General features: G+C 37.6%; 2 protein-coding genes across 3 annotated transcripts; both read left to right on the top strand.

Annotated features, from left to right (window-relative positions):
• Positions 1 to 1,140: 1,140 nt before the first annotated feature.
• Positions 1,141 to 17,952, top strand: LOC111341659 (dnaJ homolog subfamily C member 5). 2 transcript variants are annotated; one of them, XM_022948635.2, is made up of 6 exons: positions 1,141 to 1,300; positions 7,379 to 7,460; positions 9,142 to 9,198; positions 10,076 to 10,186; positions 15,384 to 15,425; positions 15,941 to 17,952. In XM_022948635.2, exons 1-6 carry the CDS (start codon positions 1,272 to 1,274, stop codon positions 16,217 to 16,219), a joined length of 600 nt encoding a protein of 199 aa, XP_022804370.1. In that variant the 5' UTR covers positions 1,141 to 1,271; the 3' UTR covers positions 16,220 to 17,952. The 2 variants fall into 2 exon arrangements, with proteins under 2 accessions (XP_022804370.1, XP_022804369.1); XM_022948634.2 differs by lacking the exon at positions 1,141 to 1,300 and adding an exon at positions 5,355 to 5,514.
• On the top strand, positions 10,197 to 14,611 carry LOC111341655 (uncharacterized). Its single transcript, XM_022948628.2, has one exon. The coding sequence runs from the start codon at positions 13,097 to 13,099 to the stop codon at positions 14,417 to 14,419; it is 1,323 nt and encodes a 440-aa protein (XP_022804363.2). The 5' UTR covers positions 10,197 to 13,096; the 3' UTR covers positions 14,420 to 14,611.
• Positions 17,953 to 18,772: the final 820 nt, after the last annotated feature.

The following is an 18,772-nucleotide window of genomic DNA, read 5'->3' on the forward strand; positions in this document are numbered from 1 at the left end:
CATGATTTTTTCCTCGCTCTACCTTCCGAGATTACTCGACCGCTCGAGACAAGCAAGGAATCTGGAAGCTCTAAATCTCCAGTGCAAGTTTTACAAGATTGTGCGGTTATATCGCGTGTAACCACAACAGATACAATCTGCTTTGGCATTTCTCAAGGGCTAAGACAAACTGTAAACACTGAAATTCCTAGCTCAATGATGCTGTTTTCTAGACAATTTTCCGCCCGTTTGTTTGGTCTGTCGCTCGTTTGTGGTGTGAAAAAAAAGTTATTAAAAATTGAGAGACTTTAAGCTCATCCTGACTTCATCGGTGGCCAAGCATTGATTTAAAAATAGCTCTTGAATTCGAGAATGTGACCAAGCTAGCCAGCTACTTACGTTAGCGAAAAACCACAAAAGAAAACTTAATGAATTTACCATGTGTATAAGGCAAATGCATCTTAGCGAGGAAATTCACCCAAAAATGTTTCATCCACTTAAGAACAAGGCAAACAGTAATATCAGGCGTCTCTGCTACCTATTCAAATTCTATCAGTGTATTTTGCGAAAAAGAATATGGTTTTACATGATTTCTTCAATAAATAATTTTTATTGAAAATAAAAGGTTTTATGAAAATTGAACAAGATTCATGTTATTTCGGAAGAAATTATTAAGTTTTATGGTCAAATAACGAATTAAGAGATCGTTTTTCTCGAATTAAACCAAGGAACCGGATTGGGAAGACATTTGTTTTTGTTTTTGTCTTTTTTTATGCGATTTTGCAGAGAGAAAATTGCATCTGCTATTACATATAATTTTTACGGAATAGTGTTAATTTCTTTGGCGAGAGAATGACAATTGCGATCTGTTTTTCTTTTACTCTTATTCTAAATAGTTTCATTTCCATTGTTTTTATCGACAATTCGGTTGAGTATAGGTTATAGTATAATATGGTCTTCCGGTTGTGCGAGAAAATACGAATGCGTCCACTTTGAAAAACACAGTCGCTTATCAAATCTGTGTTGAATGTAATTAACCCTATTTCTCTTATGTTGTGTTTGAGCTTCGTTGTGTTTTATTCACAAGATTCTCTCCATTACGAAAACCCAGCACGAACAGCTGGTGTTGGAGACCATAAAAGGACGTAGAGGTGCCGCACTGAGCATGCTCAGTGGTGCGACGCTTAACCGTTCGTGCGAGCGATCGGGGGAAAATGGCGTGTAGAGAATTTTGACATGACATCGAAATCTGCGACTTTGCCAGTTCTCTTGCGTAGCAACAACTGGCGAGAATGGAATATGAGAAGATGGACGATGATAGGTAAGAAGGCTTTATTTGTGAAGTGTGAAGAATATGTCGCGACCGCTGTCAAGTTCAAGGAGAATAATCTCGCAAAATTATGAGTATATACTTCTATTAACACCGATCGAAACTCGGAAACGCATCGATCCTGGCTTAGTTTTCAAAATACTTTTGGGCGCTGGCTCGGTCTGTAAAATATCTTTAAGATCGGTGAGGGGCATTGCCAGAGACGCTCTTATCTTCAGTTTTGGGGAGAATTATAATTATATTTTCAGCATTTTTCATTTAGAACGAACAAAATGCTCATGTTTACCATTACATCTCAGATCACCTGTTTTAACATATTTGTTTGGATTCAAATGGTTTTCTCTGGATGACGTCACATACGCTACATATCGAAGGAATTTTGCAAAGTTAAAAAAAAAAAAACTCACAACGCAAAAACATACAAGACTTTGGCTAATTTTCGTCAACAATTAGTCTGCAACAATATTATGCAAATATCGCCGGGCGTCAAGAAAGCAGAATTAATCAAAAACCAAATATCGATCAGCTAGATTGGCACTTCCTGCATTGATTCGAGAAGGAAAACTTGCCATTTACAATCCCATCGTTGCTTCTAGAGTTCACGCCAGCGTTTCAGCAGGCGAATTGTCTTATACCTATATAGCACCACTTATCATTTAGTATGTGAGCGATGAATTAGATTTGTCATTATGGACTAGCCGGAATATTTCATTTTCGAGGTCTTGCTGTTGCGAAAGCAATAAGCTCGCAAACAGCAAATCGCGTTTTCTGTAGTCATGTGAAGTGAAATCCATTCCTGATACAATCTTGAACTTACCTTTTTGGCATTGTGAAAACATAACAGGTTGTAAAAAGAATTACACCGGATTCATCAACTGGAAAGAAATACACGATTACGCGTTTTCAAACCTCTGATCAGACATCAATTACTTTACAAAAATTGATATGCAGCATGTTCGACCGAAAGTGATTCATGACTCGGATAAGCTGACGTTATCTTTCAATAGAATGCTGATTTAACACGACTGATTTTCACATGAACCCAACCAGACTCTGACAACAAACCATGCGTTCGTATGATGGATGAATAAAGAATATAATCCAACAATTTCTGTTTCACGACCTGACGTCGACTCTGATTGTGTTACGTTTTACTTTTCGAAAGAAATTGACTTTGATTCCCTCGATCAAAGAGGGATTTCGAAAAATTTTGCACAGCATTTGAAAGTTTCATATAGATGCAGAAATTTTGCTTTTTTTCTTTTTATGTCCGCGAACCTTGCTCAACTGCAGCGCTAAAGAATTTAGGCATCAAATTCATTTGCAAAACCATTGAAATTGAATGGAAGGAGGCTGTTAGGCCGATAAAATCATGCGCAATCACAAAGGCGTAAAATGTTTTCTCTCCACAAGCACCGTTGAGTATATCGGATCATTTAAGATAGAACAAAATTATACCAGCAAACTTCCAAAGATAGATGCAGCTGAAATGAGTGACACGAGGCTTGAAACTGTACCGTAAGATTTTGCAAAAACAGTTGGTTCGTCACTGATTTTGAGAAACTGACTATAACCACAGTTCAAGGGTAGGGATGATCCGTTGTCAATAGCAGCTCTGGACGCGAGAAAGAGGAAAGGAGCCGGTAAGGGCATGAAAGGGATTGGGCCTGTGTAAAACCAAACCTCAAAGCATAACGGAAATATGAGTAGTCTGTCCATCCCACGAGTCGGCGTTCGTATCATTGAATGATTCTGTATATTAGCGTTCACGAAGAGAACTTAGACTTGTATCAGAGGTTTGTTTACGTGATCCACGCCCGTTGAACTCAATTCAATTGTAAATGATATTCGTTGCCTTTCGAACTCATTCACGTTTACACCGTCGTATTTCACGGACTCCGGACGGATGTTTGTTTCCTTTTTGTATTAATTATTGAATAGAGTGGTTTTATATGTTTGAATTCGCACAGTTCACCCATGAACACCATAAAGCTTTTCTCAAACTGCAGATTCAAATAGGAGCAATGTAGTTTAGTTGCCCGCGTGAGCAGCTTGCCTGAGATGGACCCATAAAATTTTGACTTTTTTTTACTTCACCGTTTACCTAATCTGGGAGAGTATATATTTCACAAGCGCTACACCCAAGATCATACTTATTTCACGTTGAAACTGAACAGCGCATGAGCGATTGCAATGCCAAATAGATCCGAAAATGTTACGGGCCAGATGGGCTTAAAGAAAAGATATAAGTAAATTCAAACCTCCAGTGATCCGTATCGTCCAATGGCCTCCGTAAAGTAGGTGCTCCACTAAATCAGCCCTTATATGTGATTTAAATTTGTGGGACGTTAAAGAACCCACACACTCCTCGAAAAGAGTAGGGCACGTAGTGCCCGGTGTTGTGGTCTATCTTTTTGCAGTGTCTATCCAGGGTGATTTGGGGGGGGGGGGGGGAAGGGTGGTGCCTCGCATGGACCTTGTGTTCCGTTCGCACTAACCCTTCCGGTTCTAGTCACACCCGGTAAAGTCATTAATACAAAACAAAACAAAACAGTTTGACACAAACGAGCGAGAAGTCGCCCGAGAACCATACAATCTTTTAGAATCAACTTTTGGTCAAAAATCTAAGGAAGGCAGTTAAGCAGTCACAAGTTCTCGATAAAAAAAAAAATCTACATTGTTATCGTTCCACTACGTTGTCAATTAACCGCTTAATTATCACTTTTCGTCACTTAGTGACGAATGTTAATTACGATTGAATAATTAGCATAATTTTCTCCGTACCAGTCTGTGCGCGCTGATGTCCATTACAACAATTATTCATCCGTGACCTGCTGTCGCATTTTCTCCCCCTAAATGCAGAATACCCAGATACATTGAAATCGGAAACTGAGGTTCTTTTTTTTTTCCTATTTATGAATAAGATACTATTTAACCTATAATCAATCTGTAATAGCAGGCTTAAGAACACTTTATCAACCTGAGGATCTAAACCAGCACTTAAGGGCTATCCAATGATATATTAAGAGCACCGTAAAGAGTGTTTTAGCCTAAAATACTGTGCGATAGAGTAAATGCATTTGCAGTATATGATAGATAGCCGCTCTCAGTTCATTGTGAAGAATTTGAAGATTCAGTCGTAAAAAAAAACCTTAAGGGAGAAACCTCTTATCAACAGTAATGTTGCACCATTTCCTAAAATTGAGACGGTTGGACTTAAAATCACAATTTTTGTAGTGGAAAATGGCAAAGGGAACAAATCTCATCGAGAGTACGAATCATCAAATGTTGATCTTAGCTGCCCGTTATTGGCTTTTGTGGTTCATTATTAGAGATTCCGTCGGACTCTTTCACGCCATTCGAACGACTTCTTACCGATGCAAAGGAAGTGAAATGCTACTGAATAATTATGAATGACGCCACTTTTTGATAAACTTTATTTTTCTTACCCAGATGATTTAATAAAAATGCAATTACATAGCTACTCAATCAAAATATCGAGATCTAGGCGCGCAGAAAATTATCTCAATTTCGGGAACCCAACACCCATAAAGAAGTTTTCTGTGAGATTTCATTTCTTGCTTTTTTCTTTTTCTTTTTCTTTTCCTTTTTTTTGTTTTGTTTGAAGACTAGGGTTTAAGATACGATTCAGGACTCATGAAATTTTATTTTATTTTCTCGGTGAAGTAATGAATAATTGATCTCTTTTATTTGCTTGAGAGCTAACTTTTCATGGGTCGTTAAGCTCTTAAATCTACATCGGAATAGATTAAAACAAGTGAGGTACGGCGCTTTCATGAAGCGTTACAATATCTATTATTATTATTTTTTCACGGCTCATAGATTCGTCTAGGACCTTAACCAACACTTATTGTTGCAGTCAATTCGTATGGGATCTTTTTGGCGATAAGGTGGGCTAATTTATTCGAAGGCTTTATCTTTTATTCCAAAGCTTTATCTTTATCTCGCTATGTTTTTGATGTCCTGAAGTACCCAATTAAATTGGTCACGTGTCCTTGGTGCTTCGGGAATGACCCGTGTGTGACGTCACAATTCGCGGGAGTGAAGGGCTTCGTTGAAATGTATTGGTGTGCGGTATAGCATCATCCTAACTGCCAAATTTTGTTCGGTTTCGCCAGTATAATGGCACCACACTCCGGTGTCAATGGCGAAAGCAAAGGAGAAGGACAGGACCATGCTCTTTCGTAAGCATTTCATGTTTAAATTGTAGTTTGTGGGGCTTTTAAAATAACCTGAATATGTGAACAGCGTACTTTAAAATACCGTGTGTAAAATCTTTCTCAGAATTCAACGCAGTTTCAGCGGAATAATACAATTTTCGTTGATGCTTTCAAGGTGGCTTTGTTTCGTTTCAGTCTTGTGTTCTTTGGTCAGTCGGAGGAATTCATTATTGGCACGTTCAGGATGGTTTGCGGTTGTTAAATACAAATACGTTTTTACATTTCTTCTTCGAACCTTTGATCCGAGAGGAAATGAAGTGATTGTTTAGCTATCTGTCACACGTAGACGATGATTGTTGTTATTTTGTATACATTCTCCCTTTCTGTAAGGTTGCAGTGGCTTCATGTCTACCCAGTGGGATAAGTGTTTTGTGAGCCTATACATAACGGCTCGTTTGATTTCAATATCTCATAGGCGTGACTACAAATAATAAGCTATTGCATTGATTTTTGTACCCACAACTTTCGAAGGTTATTGCAAATTTCAATGTTTTTCGATTGGAGCAAATTAACGTGAAATCAGGCTTCTCTTTCTTTACGTTCAAGTCAGGTTTCCCACACATTTTACCTTCGCTTGATGGCGATTCGAATCGAATCGAATGTAAGCTTTACTAATGTAAGCACATTTTGGTCGAATAGTGTAAAAGTCTTGTCACTTACAAAATTAGTCATGTGATCTGCTGAATTACTTGATAATTGTTTCGAGAAAAATCAATTTTTAAGGAACTTCCTGAAGAAGACTGTTACAGTTTCGAGGAAAAAATTCCCGTTAGATCAGAAGTTCCAACGCACGGACCGTAAAAATATGTAAATAGCTGTTTCGAGTCTGGCTTTCTTATGTAAACAAAAAAACGATTTGATAAATAAACTAATATCGAGTTTTTTTGTTATTTTAAGTAAGATCCTAGTCTGAAAAATCTTTCACTAAATTTTGAGGCATTATTGTAACGGTGAACATCACAGCTATAACATTATAAGTACTTGCCTCTTTGCTAAATTGCTTTAACAGTTGAACTCAGGGTAATGGAAAAATCACATTAATACAATTTCCATGAAAAGGCAATATTACAACCAACAAAGGCTATCATGACAATATCCTTTTGAAGTATCAGTTGGCTTCTTTTGTCAAATCACAAGTACCATAATGATCCTTAACAGGAAACTTAAATTTCATTTTCACAAGTTGAAAAGGTCCGATACAATTATGGGATTTAGTAAGGTATTGTTATGGCAACAAGGTAACCAAACTTGGTCAAGTTTTTTTTCCAGGGGAGAGTGGAAATCAATTTTGTTGTGCTTAAAGAGTAAGTCAATGACTCAACCCTTTCACTCAACCCTTTCACTCAACCCTTTTGCTCCCGTGATCTTGCTCCTAACTGTCTGCCATACAATCCTTGTGATGTTACTTTGGATAATTTTGAATTGTAACACCTAATAATTCCCAAATTGATATTTTTCTTTATTCTCATCACTTGTCTGCTTGATATTGTTTGATATTGTAAGGAGAAATTGAGTCTTGGTCACTCATGCAAGTTAAAGGTTTCAGAACATCTTGGCCAAATGTCATAAGTGAAACAATACCTTTGATCAATTTAATTTACTGGTAATGACCTATTTCTTGCAGCAATATGAGAGGTCTAATTCATGCAAATACCAGTTGCATTTTTCTAGAAGTCTTATTTGCCTTCATCATGATTTGTCATTCATGACAAGTAGTTGTCACGTTTCAACCGTTTGTTTTGCAAATTATTTAGAAAGACCTCAGGCAGAGCAAATTCTTATTTCTTTTACCATCAGAAGGTTTTATATAATGTTTTTGCTATTTCAGAAAAGAGGGGGCTTCACTCTATGATGTTCTTGGAGTTGACAAAACTGCCACGCAAGAGGAAATTAAGAAAGCCTATAGGAAGGTGAGATTTGTTAACTTGTCATGTGATTGTATTGTACATAGACAAAAGGTTTTTAAATTGAAATTAAAATTGTGTGTTCAGACATTCAGCCCTTGCCAGCAGCACCTCTCAGTATCACTTCTCATAACTAGGTAATGCACATTTCTGGGAAAGCTGGGTTTGAGAATTTGGTCTTTGGTCAGTAGTTTTCTTTCTTTTCATCATCTTTGTGGTTTCATAATAAAAGGGAGCATGACATTTTGACGACAACATGTCACCGTTGTCAAATGTAAATTATTGGTTCAGTCGAATTATATAAAGAAAGGAGAGTGCAAAACCAAATTAGAATAAAATGAGATGGAGTAAAACAGAATGAATGTACATAATGATTGTACATAATGACTTATCAAACCTCATGTTTGTGTTATCTGCTTCAGCCTTCAGCTTCAGCAGATAACTCTGACCTTAGCATTGACTATTCATTTTCTTTTTTTTTGTAATTTCTTTATTTTTTTGGCATTTTACAAAACATTACTCTACTTACAATACACTACAGGACTCAGTTACAGTACATTGCTTACAATAGTTTACTGAGAACACACCACAAACAAAGTATAGTTTACAATAAACTTGATTACAGTAGATGACTTACTATACTCTACATTTACATTACGTAACAACATATTACACTCCTTTCAATAAATTATGTTACATAAATTACTTACAGTACCTTAATAATAGTATATAGCAAAATTGTGTGCTTTACATTAAAATTAACATCGTAGCATTGACTATTCAAGGTATCATGCTCAACCTTATCCAAAAATTTGCTAATTGCATGTGGCTCTGTGTGTATTACACTGTCTGATGACTGGCACATTTGCACATTTGTTGTTTATTTTTTGTCCATTGTTTCTATTCAATTTTCTACCTTTTTGCATTCTAAAGACACCATGTGTTATCTTGGAATTATGTGGTGTAGTTGAAGGCTTACTGTCTACTAGTCTTGTATTGTATTATTATTATTATTATTGTATTATATTATTATAATAATACAATAATTATATTATTATTGTATTATAATATTATTGTATTATTATTATTGTATTATTATAATATTGTAATATTACTAAGATATTGCAAGTTTGTACAGTACTGGCCACAGGAATAGCCAGCAGATTCACCCGCAAATTATGCGTGCATTAAATTTTACTCGGACTATTACATCATGCGCCTTGAATTACACTGTACAGTCAGTCTGTGTGTAATTTGACACAAGTAAAAACTGCCATGTCCATTATAGCCACTTGTCTGTATTTTCCACTTGGAAGTGTACATGAATCTGTGCATTCTCCCATAAATTAACATTGTAAACAGTTACCTGTGTTGCACATGAAATGGCATGTAGCTAACAAGGTTGGTTTCACCCATCAAATTATCAAATGAAATATATGTTTATTGAACATGCCTATATCCTTAAATTTGCCACTTACATTGCAGAATACGTGCTTGTTTTATTCCATGAAGAAGGTCTATGGTTAGAAGCTCAGATATAATGTTCTGTGAGCCAACCAAAATCATGGAATTTATGAAAGACCACATATTCCATCTTAATGGCTAGTTATTGTGATTTGTTAGTGTAATCAGGATATTGTAAAATAATGTTAGATGTTGATCTTTTAAAGTGTTTTTGTTCCATCAGATGGCACTGAAGCACCATCCCGATAAAAATCCTGATAATCCTGAAGCTACAGAAAAAGTAAGTCAAACTTTGCTTAACTCATTAACGTCCAGTGCGCCCGTATGCGCCCATGGGGACCCACACCCTTTCTACGCCCTGTGACGTCATCAATTTTAACTCTGGAGCACGAATTCGAGCATGTACTTAAACGGGTTGAAAATATCTTGCAGACGATACCAGAATGAGCGCAATTGAGTGGAGGAGATTGGAGAAATAGCCAAAAAACCGTGTCACTTTGACTGGAAAATCTGCACGAAGATCGTGTTTCACTACCCACCTACCTTTCCGAGCATGTGCTTTGAAAATAATGAGTAGTTTCTGAAAAATCTCTACACCAAAATGAAGCCTACTCAATTTCCAGCAAGTGAGGAGAAACTTTAGGCAAGGAGAGGGGAAAAAAAGGGCAGGAGAAAGAGAGAAAAGTAGAAGTCGTAAGTGGGGCGTGACTTTTCAACCCAAAAACTATGTCGAAATTTTGCTCTCTGCGCGTGCCTGAGAATTTCAGGCCGCCATTTTGCATTTGGATCGAAAGGCCGTCGAGTGCACGAGCTGTCAAGTGGTTTTTGGTAAGTTAGACCTTTTAAAACCCCAACAGTGACCCGAAATCTGCTGGACTAGCTTCAAAACACAGTTTTCCACAAAAGCTGCGGCCATTAATGGGTTAAGAGAAAAAGGAAACGTTTGGGTCAATATAAGTCTTGGAATACTTTGAAACTCCTAGAATGAGGCCATATTACTGTCAGGAATTTTGGGGAGGAGGCATGACTGAAACAAATTTTGCATGTTTTGTGCCAAAAGGCTTTTAATGATGTGATGTGGCTGTCATCCTTCATGAAAACAAACTCCAATTATAATTATCTTTTCTGAGTGTATCCAAATGTTTGGTCTTTTTCAGTTTAAAGAAGTCAATCATGCACATAGTATATTAGCTGATCCCAGTAAAAGGGAAATTTATGACAAATATGGCTCTATGGGTCTCTATATAGCTGAACAATTTGGAGAAGAGGTAGGGTCAAATTGATTGATTTTTGTTTCTAGTGAATTAAGCAATATTTTTTATGACTGTGTTTTTGCAAGGAATTTTATTGCAGAGCTTTGTTAAAATTTGTCTCAACTGTTTGCTTTGTGAAAGATTATTTTGGAAATAACAACCCTTCATGGAAGACTGAGTTTACAGATGTCTTTAAAGCAATATCAAACTTAAAAAGAAAAAAATTCCCAGCAACATTACATGACATAATTTCAATTAAAAGGCCATTTGTTTAAAAAACCTTCACCCTCTGAATGATGCCAACTGCTTTGCCTTTCTCATGAAAATTAGTGGTATATATCTCTTGTACAAACCTCTTAGTCCAGTGATGTTAACCCATGAGTGACCAAGACAGAACATCTCCTTACTGTAGCAATACAATATCAAGCAGACAAATGATGAGAACAGAGATAAATATCAATGAGGAGATTATTGGTTGATCCAATACCAAATTCTCCAAACCAACATCAGAAATTGTAGAGCAGACAGTAAGGAGAATTAGGAATGAGATCTTGGGAGTGAAAGCTCTAACCCTAAGACAATGCATTTCTTTCTTGGCTAGCTGTGAGAATTTGCTGTTATTATCAACTTAGTACGTGTGTATGACAGTGTATCAAACGTCAAGTAGAATTGATTTATTATCACTGGTGAAATGCCTCTTGGTAGAGTTTTACGTCCTTCTCCCCACCCCTCCCCGGTGTGCAGGTATTTGAAAAGGGTAATGGTGACATTTGGTGGAGCATACATGTAGCAAATTGAAAAATTTATTTAAAAATGCCAAGTATTGGGTGCCATATAGGACAATATTGTTTGCCCAAAAAATAAAATGCAAAAGTTATGTATATATGGCATGGATCAAATAAATATATGAATAGAATATATGTGCAACATATATATGGCATGGACCAAGTCAATATATATGGTTGAATAAAGGCTGATAGTTTCTAAAGAAACTGTTAGGGGCTGTGTCGGTGGGGGTAACGAAATAATTTGGATATATCAACAAAGTTGAAATGGTAAATTGGCCACCGTAACGATTAGAAAAGCTGACGTTTCGAGCGTTAGCCCTTCGTCGGAGCGGATAGAGGAATTGTGGGTTGCGTGTGCTTTTAAGGATGGGATACGATCAATTTAGAATACAAATTTCAAATAGTTAAGCTTTTTTATAGAGTAAGTAAAGGCAGAAAATGGAGCTACGTTATTGGTGGGAACATGGCAACGAGAAAAACACGAATAAATTAGTGGAATGAAAAGCGTTCGTTGATACCTGTGGGATTTACACTGCCGGTTTTAGACTGCCTGTTCCCACCAATAACGTAGCTCCATTTTCTGCCGTTAAAAGCACACACAACCCACAATTCCTCTATTCGCTCCGACGAAGGGCTAACGCTCGAAACGTCAGCTTTTGTAATCGTTACGGTGGTCAATTTACCATTTCAACTTTGTTGATATATCCAATATATATGGTACTGAATAAATAAAGTAAGAAAAATATATACGGCTACTGTGCCCGTTATCGCTTTGGCCAGCGGCGTTAGTTTGGAAAGCGGGAAAACTTGGTATCTGATCGAGGAATCGAATACTCCCACTATCGACTTACTTGTTCGCCAGATTATTGATCATCCTCATTTCAAAAAAGGCTTGCAAGCTAGGTCTTCCGATAGTTCAAGTTCAAACCCTGAAACTTCAACTCAAACAGCAGTTTCTGGAGCAGGAACTCAGGAAGTTAGCCGTTCTCAAAGTGGAGGAGCCTCGAAGCAGGCAACAAATATTTAGAAACTGACTTTTTAAGCCGATGATTTCTTCATACAAGAGATAAAGTGGCTCAAGTAAACTTTCGCCAGTGCTTTGCACTTCGCACTCAAATATGAGACACCTTACAACTTATGCAGGATCATCTAATCGGCGTTCAAAATACCCCAAGACGTTGATGTTTTCAGAGTGAAGATTTCTACGAGCTTGACGAAAAAGGGATGGAATAGAGCTCTCGAAAAATTGCTCTAAATCATCAATCCTGTCACGGGCCGTCATGTTATTTTTTTTATCAATCTTCCGCTTACCAAATTGACAATGGGCACAATAACCATATATAGTTTTCGCGCATTTGCCCCATATTTATATCGTATTTGGTCCATGTCATATATATTCCATTCATATCATATTTATTTCATCCATGACATATATATTTAACTTTTGCACTTTATTTTTGCGCCAACAATATTGTCCCACGCGGCACGCCATATTGTAACCGGTGGTTTCTCTCTCTCTCTCTCTCTCTTGTTTTTTAATTTTTTTAAATTTTTTTACGAAGGGAGAAAACACTCCTCGCAACTGAAAAGTTCGTATAAACCTTTTTGTTACCGAATTAAGTATTTAATTTCTTAAGGATATGAAAGAAAAATTGAGGAGGCCCCCATGATTATCGAGCCGCGGTCGATGTTTTATTGTTGTATTCTTGTTTCAAGCTTCACCTTGTATTGTTAAAAGCAATTACAAAAAAGAAAGAAAGAAAAGTTCTTTACAGGGAATAAATTGAATGATTTCGTAGTTTTCTTCTCTCTGTGAGTGTTTTATTTTTTCAAGTGCAGCCTGCAAATGATTTATTTAACATGACGAAAATTCTTGAATTACACTTAAGCAATTTTAATTATTTATTCAAAAGTCTGACCAATCAAGGTTTTAGTATTTCGTTTTGAAAGAGAAGGAAAACAAACTTTGTTCATTGTTTCCAAAGCTAAACATTTTGAAGGAACGTTGCACCTTGGTTGCACGGAGAAAAGGGTAAACTTGTTTTCACACTGAGAAAGGAACCCCATACGTACAATGTACAAAAACTAATGTCAATTAGGGGATAATTGAAAGGAAAAGAGCTGATTTACTTTGAAAATGTCCTTGCCTGAAAGAAAAGAGAGCACTCCAGCTGATAATGAAAGCTCTTTGTTTTGGCGTTGGAATCGGCTTCAAGTAAATGCTATGGAAGATCCTGAATTGCAGAATGTGCAAACATTTTACAATTCGGCCAAAATAACAAGCCAGTCTCGGTTACTTTTTGGAGCGCAGAGCAGGATTGTTGACGCCGAGAATTCCTTGAAGATGGAAAAAGATCAGACGACGAGAGACCCGCAGAAAGATTTGACAGAGACTTCGACATCAAATGAAAGCCAAGAAAAAGAAATTGAAAATGAAAGAAAAGTTATAAGGACTGTAATAGGCGCTGAGAAAGGGAAATCAAACCCATTCGAGTACTTTAAACAGCATCGATATGATAAAGACCTGGACCTGAATGGATGGGTGCTGGGCCCGATAAGGGCATATGAAATTGCTTCGGAACTTCTCCCTTCCTCGACTGTTGTCAGTTTGTTTCTTGCAAACAACCGCCTTGGAAATGAAGGGGGCAGGGCCATTGCAGAAGGACTGCAGAGGAACTGTTCTGTTAGGGAGCTGGATTTGTCTGGAAATATGCTCGGGCGAAACTCAGTCTCCAGTATTGGAGAGATGCTCAGACAAAATCGAACTCTGGAAAAGTTGAATCTCTCGAGAAACGATCTTACAGACCAAGACATGGAAGTGTTTCTGGACTTTCTCAGCTCCGAAACTGTCCTAAAAGAGCTGGACTTATCGCATAATATTTTATGCGATCAATTCGGCGAACATATGTCGCGAGTTTTAAAGAGTAATATTATTCTCGAAAAGCTTTTTCTCAGCTCAAATCAACTCGAAGTTACGGGCTTAAAAGCCTTGATGCCTGGTCTTCGATGCACGCAATCGCTTCGGGCTTTGAACATTTCGTGGAATTACTTGTACGACGTCGGAGCCAAAATTCTTGGCGAAATAATCGCTAACAACGAAAGCCTAATTGAAATCTCAGCCTGTGGAAATCTATTCACAGCCAAAGCAGCCAGCTTCATTGCTAAGGGTGTTGTTAATAACTCAAATTTGAAAATTCTTCGCATTGGTCAGAATTTGATAAGAAACTCTGGGGCGTATGCATTTCTCGATGTCTTATCTCAAAGCGGTTCATCTTTGAGCGCGCTGGAGATTTTGGATATCGATGGTACCATTGTTGACCAAAAATTTAAAGAAAGAGTAGACACTGACTTATCTCAATGGCCCGGTGCATTAAAGGTTGTCAAAGCTTCAGTAGTTGATGAAATTTCTAACGAGCTGGAACAGTTTGTAGAAAAATCGCCTGAAGATCTTTCGTTCTGATTTAAGTCCATCAGATTTTTTGTTAAAGAAAAATGTTATGAAATATTAATTGACTGATAAGGAATAACTTAAAAATTCACAATTTTCATTTTTTCGATAAAAAAATTACATGTTAGATGTAGATTACCTTGCGCACAGAGTTTTGAAGATTGATTTCTTCATTATACAGTGGAATAAACCGTGTTTACAACTTCTGTAGAATGTATTTGTTTTGAATACATTCAGTTCATTTCACACTTGCCATTCCTCATGGGCGTTTTAAATTAGCAGGCTACTTTTAATGTAACTAGTTCAATGGTGAGACCTTGGGCAGATAAATGAAAGAGATTAGTAAACGAATTTTGTGTTCTCTTAACCTCTCCAGCAAATGAGTTGTGTGATATCGAAAGAAACTTTGAGCAGTCTTCAATTTGGGTGTCGAAAGTAATCCGGCTTTGCATTGGTTGGCTTTACTTCGCTCTGTGATTGGTCCAGAAATCCGGCACCATCCTTTCAACCAATCAGATGCTTTAGGCGCCTCGGTTGTTTTTACTTTAAGCCCTCATTGGCTCTTAAAGATATTTTCCTTTCATGTAATTGGCCGTTATGGTCACTTTTCTTTTGGTTTTACGACACTCAACCGAGAAGCGCTATATTGCCCCTAATTTGGCTATCACAGCAAAGGGGAATATTGGCCATGGATCTGCAGATGTCTAAATTAGTATATTTTGCGCAATTTTTTCGCTTCGTGAACGGTCCTCTTGTTCAAAGCCTGGCGAATCAGTCGCACACAACCTTACTTTGTCTTTCCCTCTCCATCCCACAATCCTCTACTGGGTTTGGGAAAGGTCGTGAAAGGACTGAGACTAAAACCAGTTATTAGAGGATTCCTTGAGAACCCAGAAAGGTCTTTTTTTTTGCGTATTCAAGAGAAAAAGAATGTGAATCAAAGTTATACTAATTATTTTTTGCTTTTCACCCACAGAATGTCAAATTGTACTTCAGGCTCAACAGTGGCTGGTGTAAGGTAAGTTCAGTAGAACAACTTATGGTGTCTGATGGCCAGGAACGTGGTCGAAAGCCTGTTTGAAATTGAAATTAGGTCTTTGTTGCTAATGCAGAAAAATAAAATAGTTTCTAACGTTGATGTTATTGACAACAAGTGTCTTTGGACGTTTTTAAATCATGTGTGGGGTCGAAATGTATATGCGTTGTTATGGCTCAGAACGGAAATGAATTTAGAACGCTTTGGGTCCGAGTAGGGACAGTTTCAACGCACTGTAGGTTGTCACTGTCTTATCAAAAAGGACTTTCAAGGACGAGAACTACCGTGGTTACTTTCTTTATGAAAGGCCTTTGCTAAACATTATTTCTGTTGCATATTCTTCAATACGGTTACTGTTTGTTCTGTGCGCTACAAGACCATGCCTTTCGAAATGCTGCTCTGTTTAACGAACGCACACGGTAATTTGTCTTGTTGGTTTGGTGACGGTTCTGCAAGGTGACATCACTAATCCTGTACGCATGTGTTGATTTGAACAGGCGCTGTTCATGTTCTGCGGCATCATAACGTGCTGTTACTTCTGCTGTTGCTGCTTCTTCTGTTGTAATTTCTGTTGTGGAAAGTGCAAACCAGTTCCGGACGAGCAGTGGGAGGATTTCGAATTTGACGACGTTAAGGACGAAGAGGATCCGATAACGAAGCAGCCCGGCAGTAATGGAAACGACACAAGCAGCGAGAAACTCCCCAAGTCACCCGGTCTTGACAGCGCGGCTAGCAGCAATACGGCGAATACCGCTATTCCCATGCCCTCGTCGTGAATGACGGAGTATTAGTGTTCAAGGGGAGTTGGGTGGGTAGGGAATTTTTGTTGCTGGCGGCCATGTTGGATTTTTGAAGGCTGGTAGAATGTAGGTAACATGTTCTTGATGATGTCGAGGAGGGTTAAAGATATAAAATGTTCTTTAGATCAGAAGTTTAAATTGTTACAAAGGATGTGCACAAGCCTCTGAGGTTTTAAGCGAACAGCTCTGAATTGACTTGCTTGCGGGAGTGGAAGACGTTCTTTAATCATTCAATATGGCTGCCAGCACGCATCGGTTGCATGAATTATTAGCTTAACTTTCTTTGTTCATGGAAAGGAAGTGCACTTTTGTGAAGTTTTGTCTTGTCCTGTTGAATCCTCGTTATGATAATTTAACATATTGTTAAGGGTAGTTCAAGTTATTTCTATTTTTACGTCGAAATACTTGTTGTAAAGTGTTTTTTTTTTTTCTTCTCAACCGATAATGACCTTATTTAACCAGATAAATGAGTTTGAATTGTTCACGGAGTAATGACGGGTGGAATGACCAAGTTTGAAAGTTTAGCGTGGAGGTGGAGGTAATCTAACTTGACGTCAGTGTGTAACGAACGTCAGCTTCAAGACAAATCGTGTGGCTGTAGTAGCATCTCAAGGTTGCTTTTTATCAGTTATTATGAGGAAATGAATTTCTTTCCAATTACAGACGCGTGCTATATTCGTTCTTTTTTGTTTTCTCATTTCGTTTTTTTCCTATTTCATAAATAAATAGGTCATAATCGGCGGTATCTTGTGGTGGCCCCTTAAATGGATGTCAAATTTCATCAGGACTAAGCGATGTACTATTTTTTCAGTCTGTACTTTAAAAACCTTAATGGGTCGATATGATGCATGACGATTTACTTCTGCAAATTGCGAGGGAACTTTTTTGGTAGCGGTTTATTTCCCAAATATGTCGCTGGTGACTGTTTGCTATATCATTTTCAGTAACAGTAGTGTAGTTTTTTCAGGCCATTTTCGTTGAATAATAGGTAATATCTACCTTTACTGAAACAAATAACTGTATTAAGTTATATCAGATATGAAATCGATATTTTTTTGGTTAAAATTACAAAGGAGTATTTTAGTTAGGCGTGTACTGATACACGGAAGAATCTTTGGTTCTTGCGATACACAGTCCTCTTTAAGGTGACTACTCATCTTTAGCTTAATTATGATACCTGGAAGTTGAATGTCCGAATCTAGCAGCTATTGCTTTCCTCTCAGTTTTCTTGCTCTATTGAGACTTGTTTCGAATAAGATCTTGCCTTTCTGTATAATAGAAACCCGAGAAAAGTACAGCGATCGAATTACTCAAGAGCATTACTTGCATACTGTGTCTAATGTGGGCTATGCAACTCAACGCTTCCTTCCATTCTGTGATGTAGCGTGACACGGAGTGAAAACCTTTTTATTCCTTTATTTATCCTATGTGTCTGCATTTTTTTCTGAAATGTTGTATATGGTTTAACGTTACCGTAACTGTAAATCTTTCGTTCTGCCTCAACTTTCCAAAATATTTACCTTTACTTTTGTAATCTGTGTTAGTTTCAACGAGACAAGATCTCAAAGAGGATTTTTTTTTTCCACAGGCGAACATTATATGTATCGATATGTTTCAAGTTGTCAATTAAGAAATTGCATTTAGGCTGTATAATAAGTTACTACAGTAACTGTAATGAAGAATTTCGCAAATAAAGGTGCGAAAATTTAGATGGTTTGATTCATAATTGTCCAAACGTATTCCATGTGCAGGATTTCTACGCTTAATCGCATAGTTGATGTGAAATTTCAAGAGGACTGAGTAATCTTTCATTTCCCACCCCTCCTCCCCTACTAAACTTTATGGACTATCTTTAGTGTCGAATTTATGGAGTAGCGCCCAAATGCTAGCATATTCGAGATAGCTACTTTAATAGCTATTTATAATTATGGTGACTTGACTATATATAATAGATAAACGGGATATAGCAGTGGACAATCCACGAAGTGGCTCTCCCTGTTTACTGTTTCTAAGTCGAAATGGAATTTCGGATGATAGTTTTTGTGGAGGAAGGAAAACCGGAAGACATGGAAAAAAACGGCCACAAGAGCCAACACAATGTCAATCCGCATTTAACACCTGGGGTCCGTCTTTCTAAGGTCCTTGTAACTTAGCGGGCCCGTAAAGCTGTTCTGTTTTCATTCAAGATGGAGGTTTACAAAAGTTTTAAGAATTGTACAATAAAACTATCAGCTAAAGAAACAAAATGGACTGGTTAGGGTGCCGTAACCTATTTCTCTAATCATTAACTTTTGCTTTTAAAATATGGCTTCGGACCCGTTATATAATACCGGGACTTTCGGGAAACGGGCCCCAGGTCCGGGAATCAAAGCTAATAGTGGTGCCGAGGCGAGCGTTCTCATCACTGCGCCATTCCTCTCACGTGACATATCTTTGTCAGCCAGTCCTAATAAACTGAATTCAAAAGTGCATGCATCTCTTAGCCTAGATTTCTGTGATTGACAGTGCCACGATTAACGATGAATCCTA

This window comes from Stylophora pistillata, chromosome 3 (assembly GCF_964205215.1).
Source record: "Stylophora pistillata chromosome 3, jaStyPist1.2, whole genome shotgun sequence".
Taxonomy (NCBI): Eukaryota; Metazoa; Cnidaria; class Anthozoa; order Scleractinia; family Pocilloporidae; genus Stylophora; species Stylophora pistillata.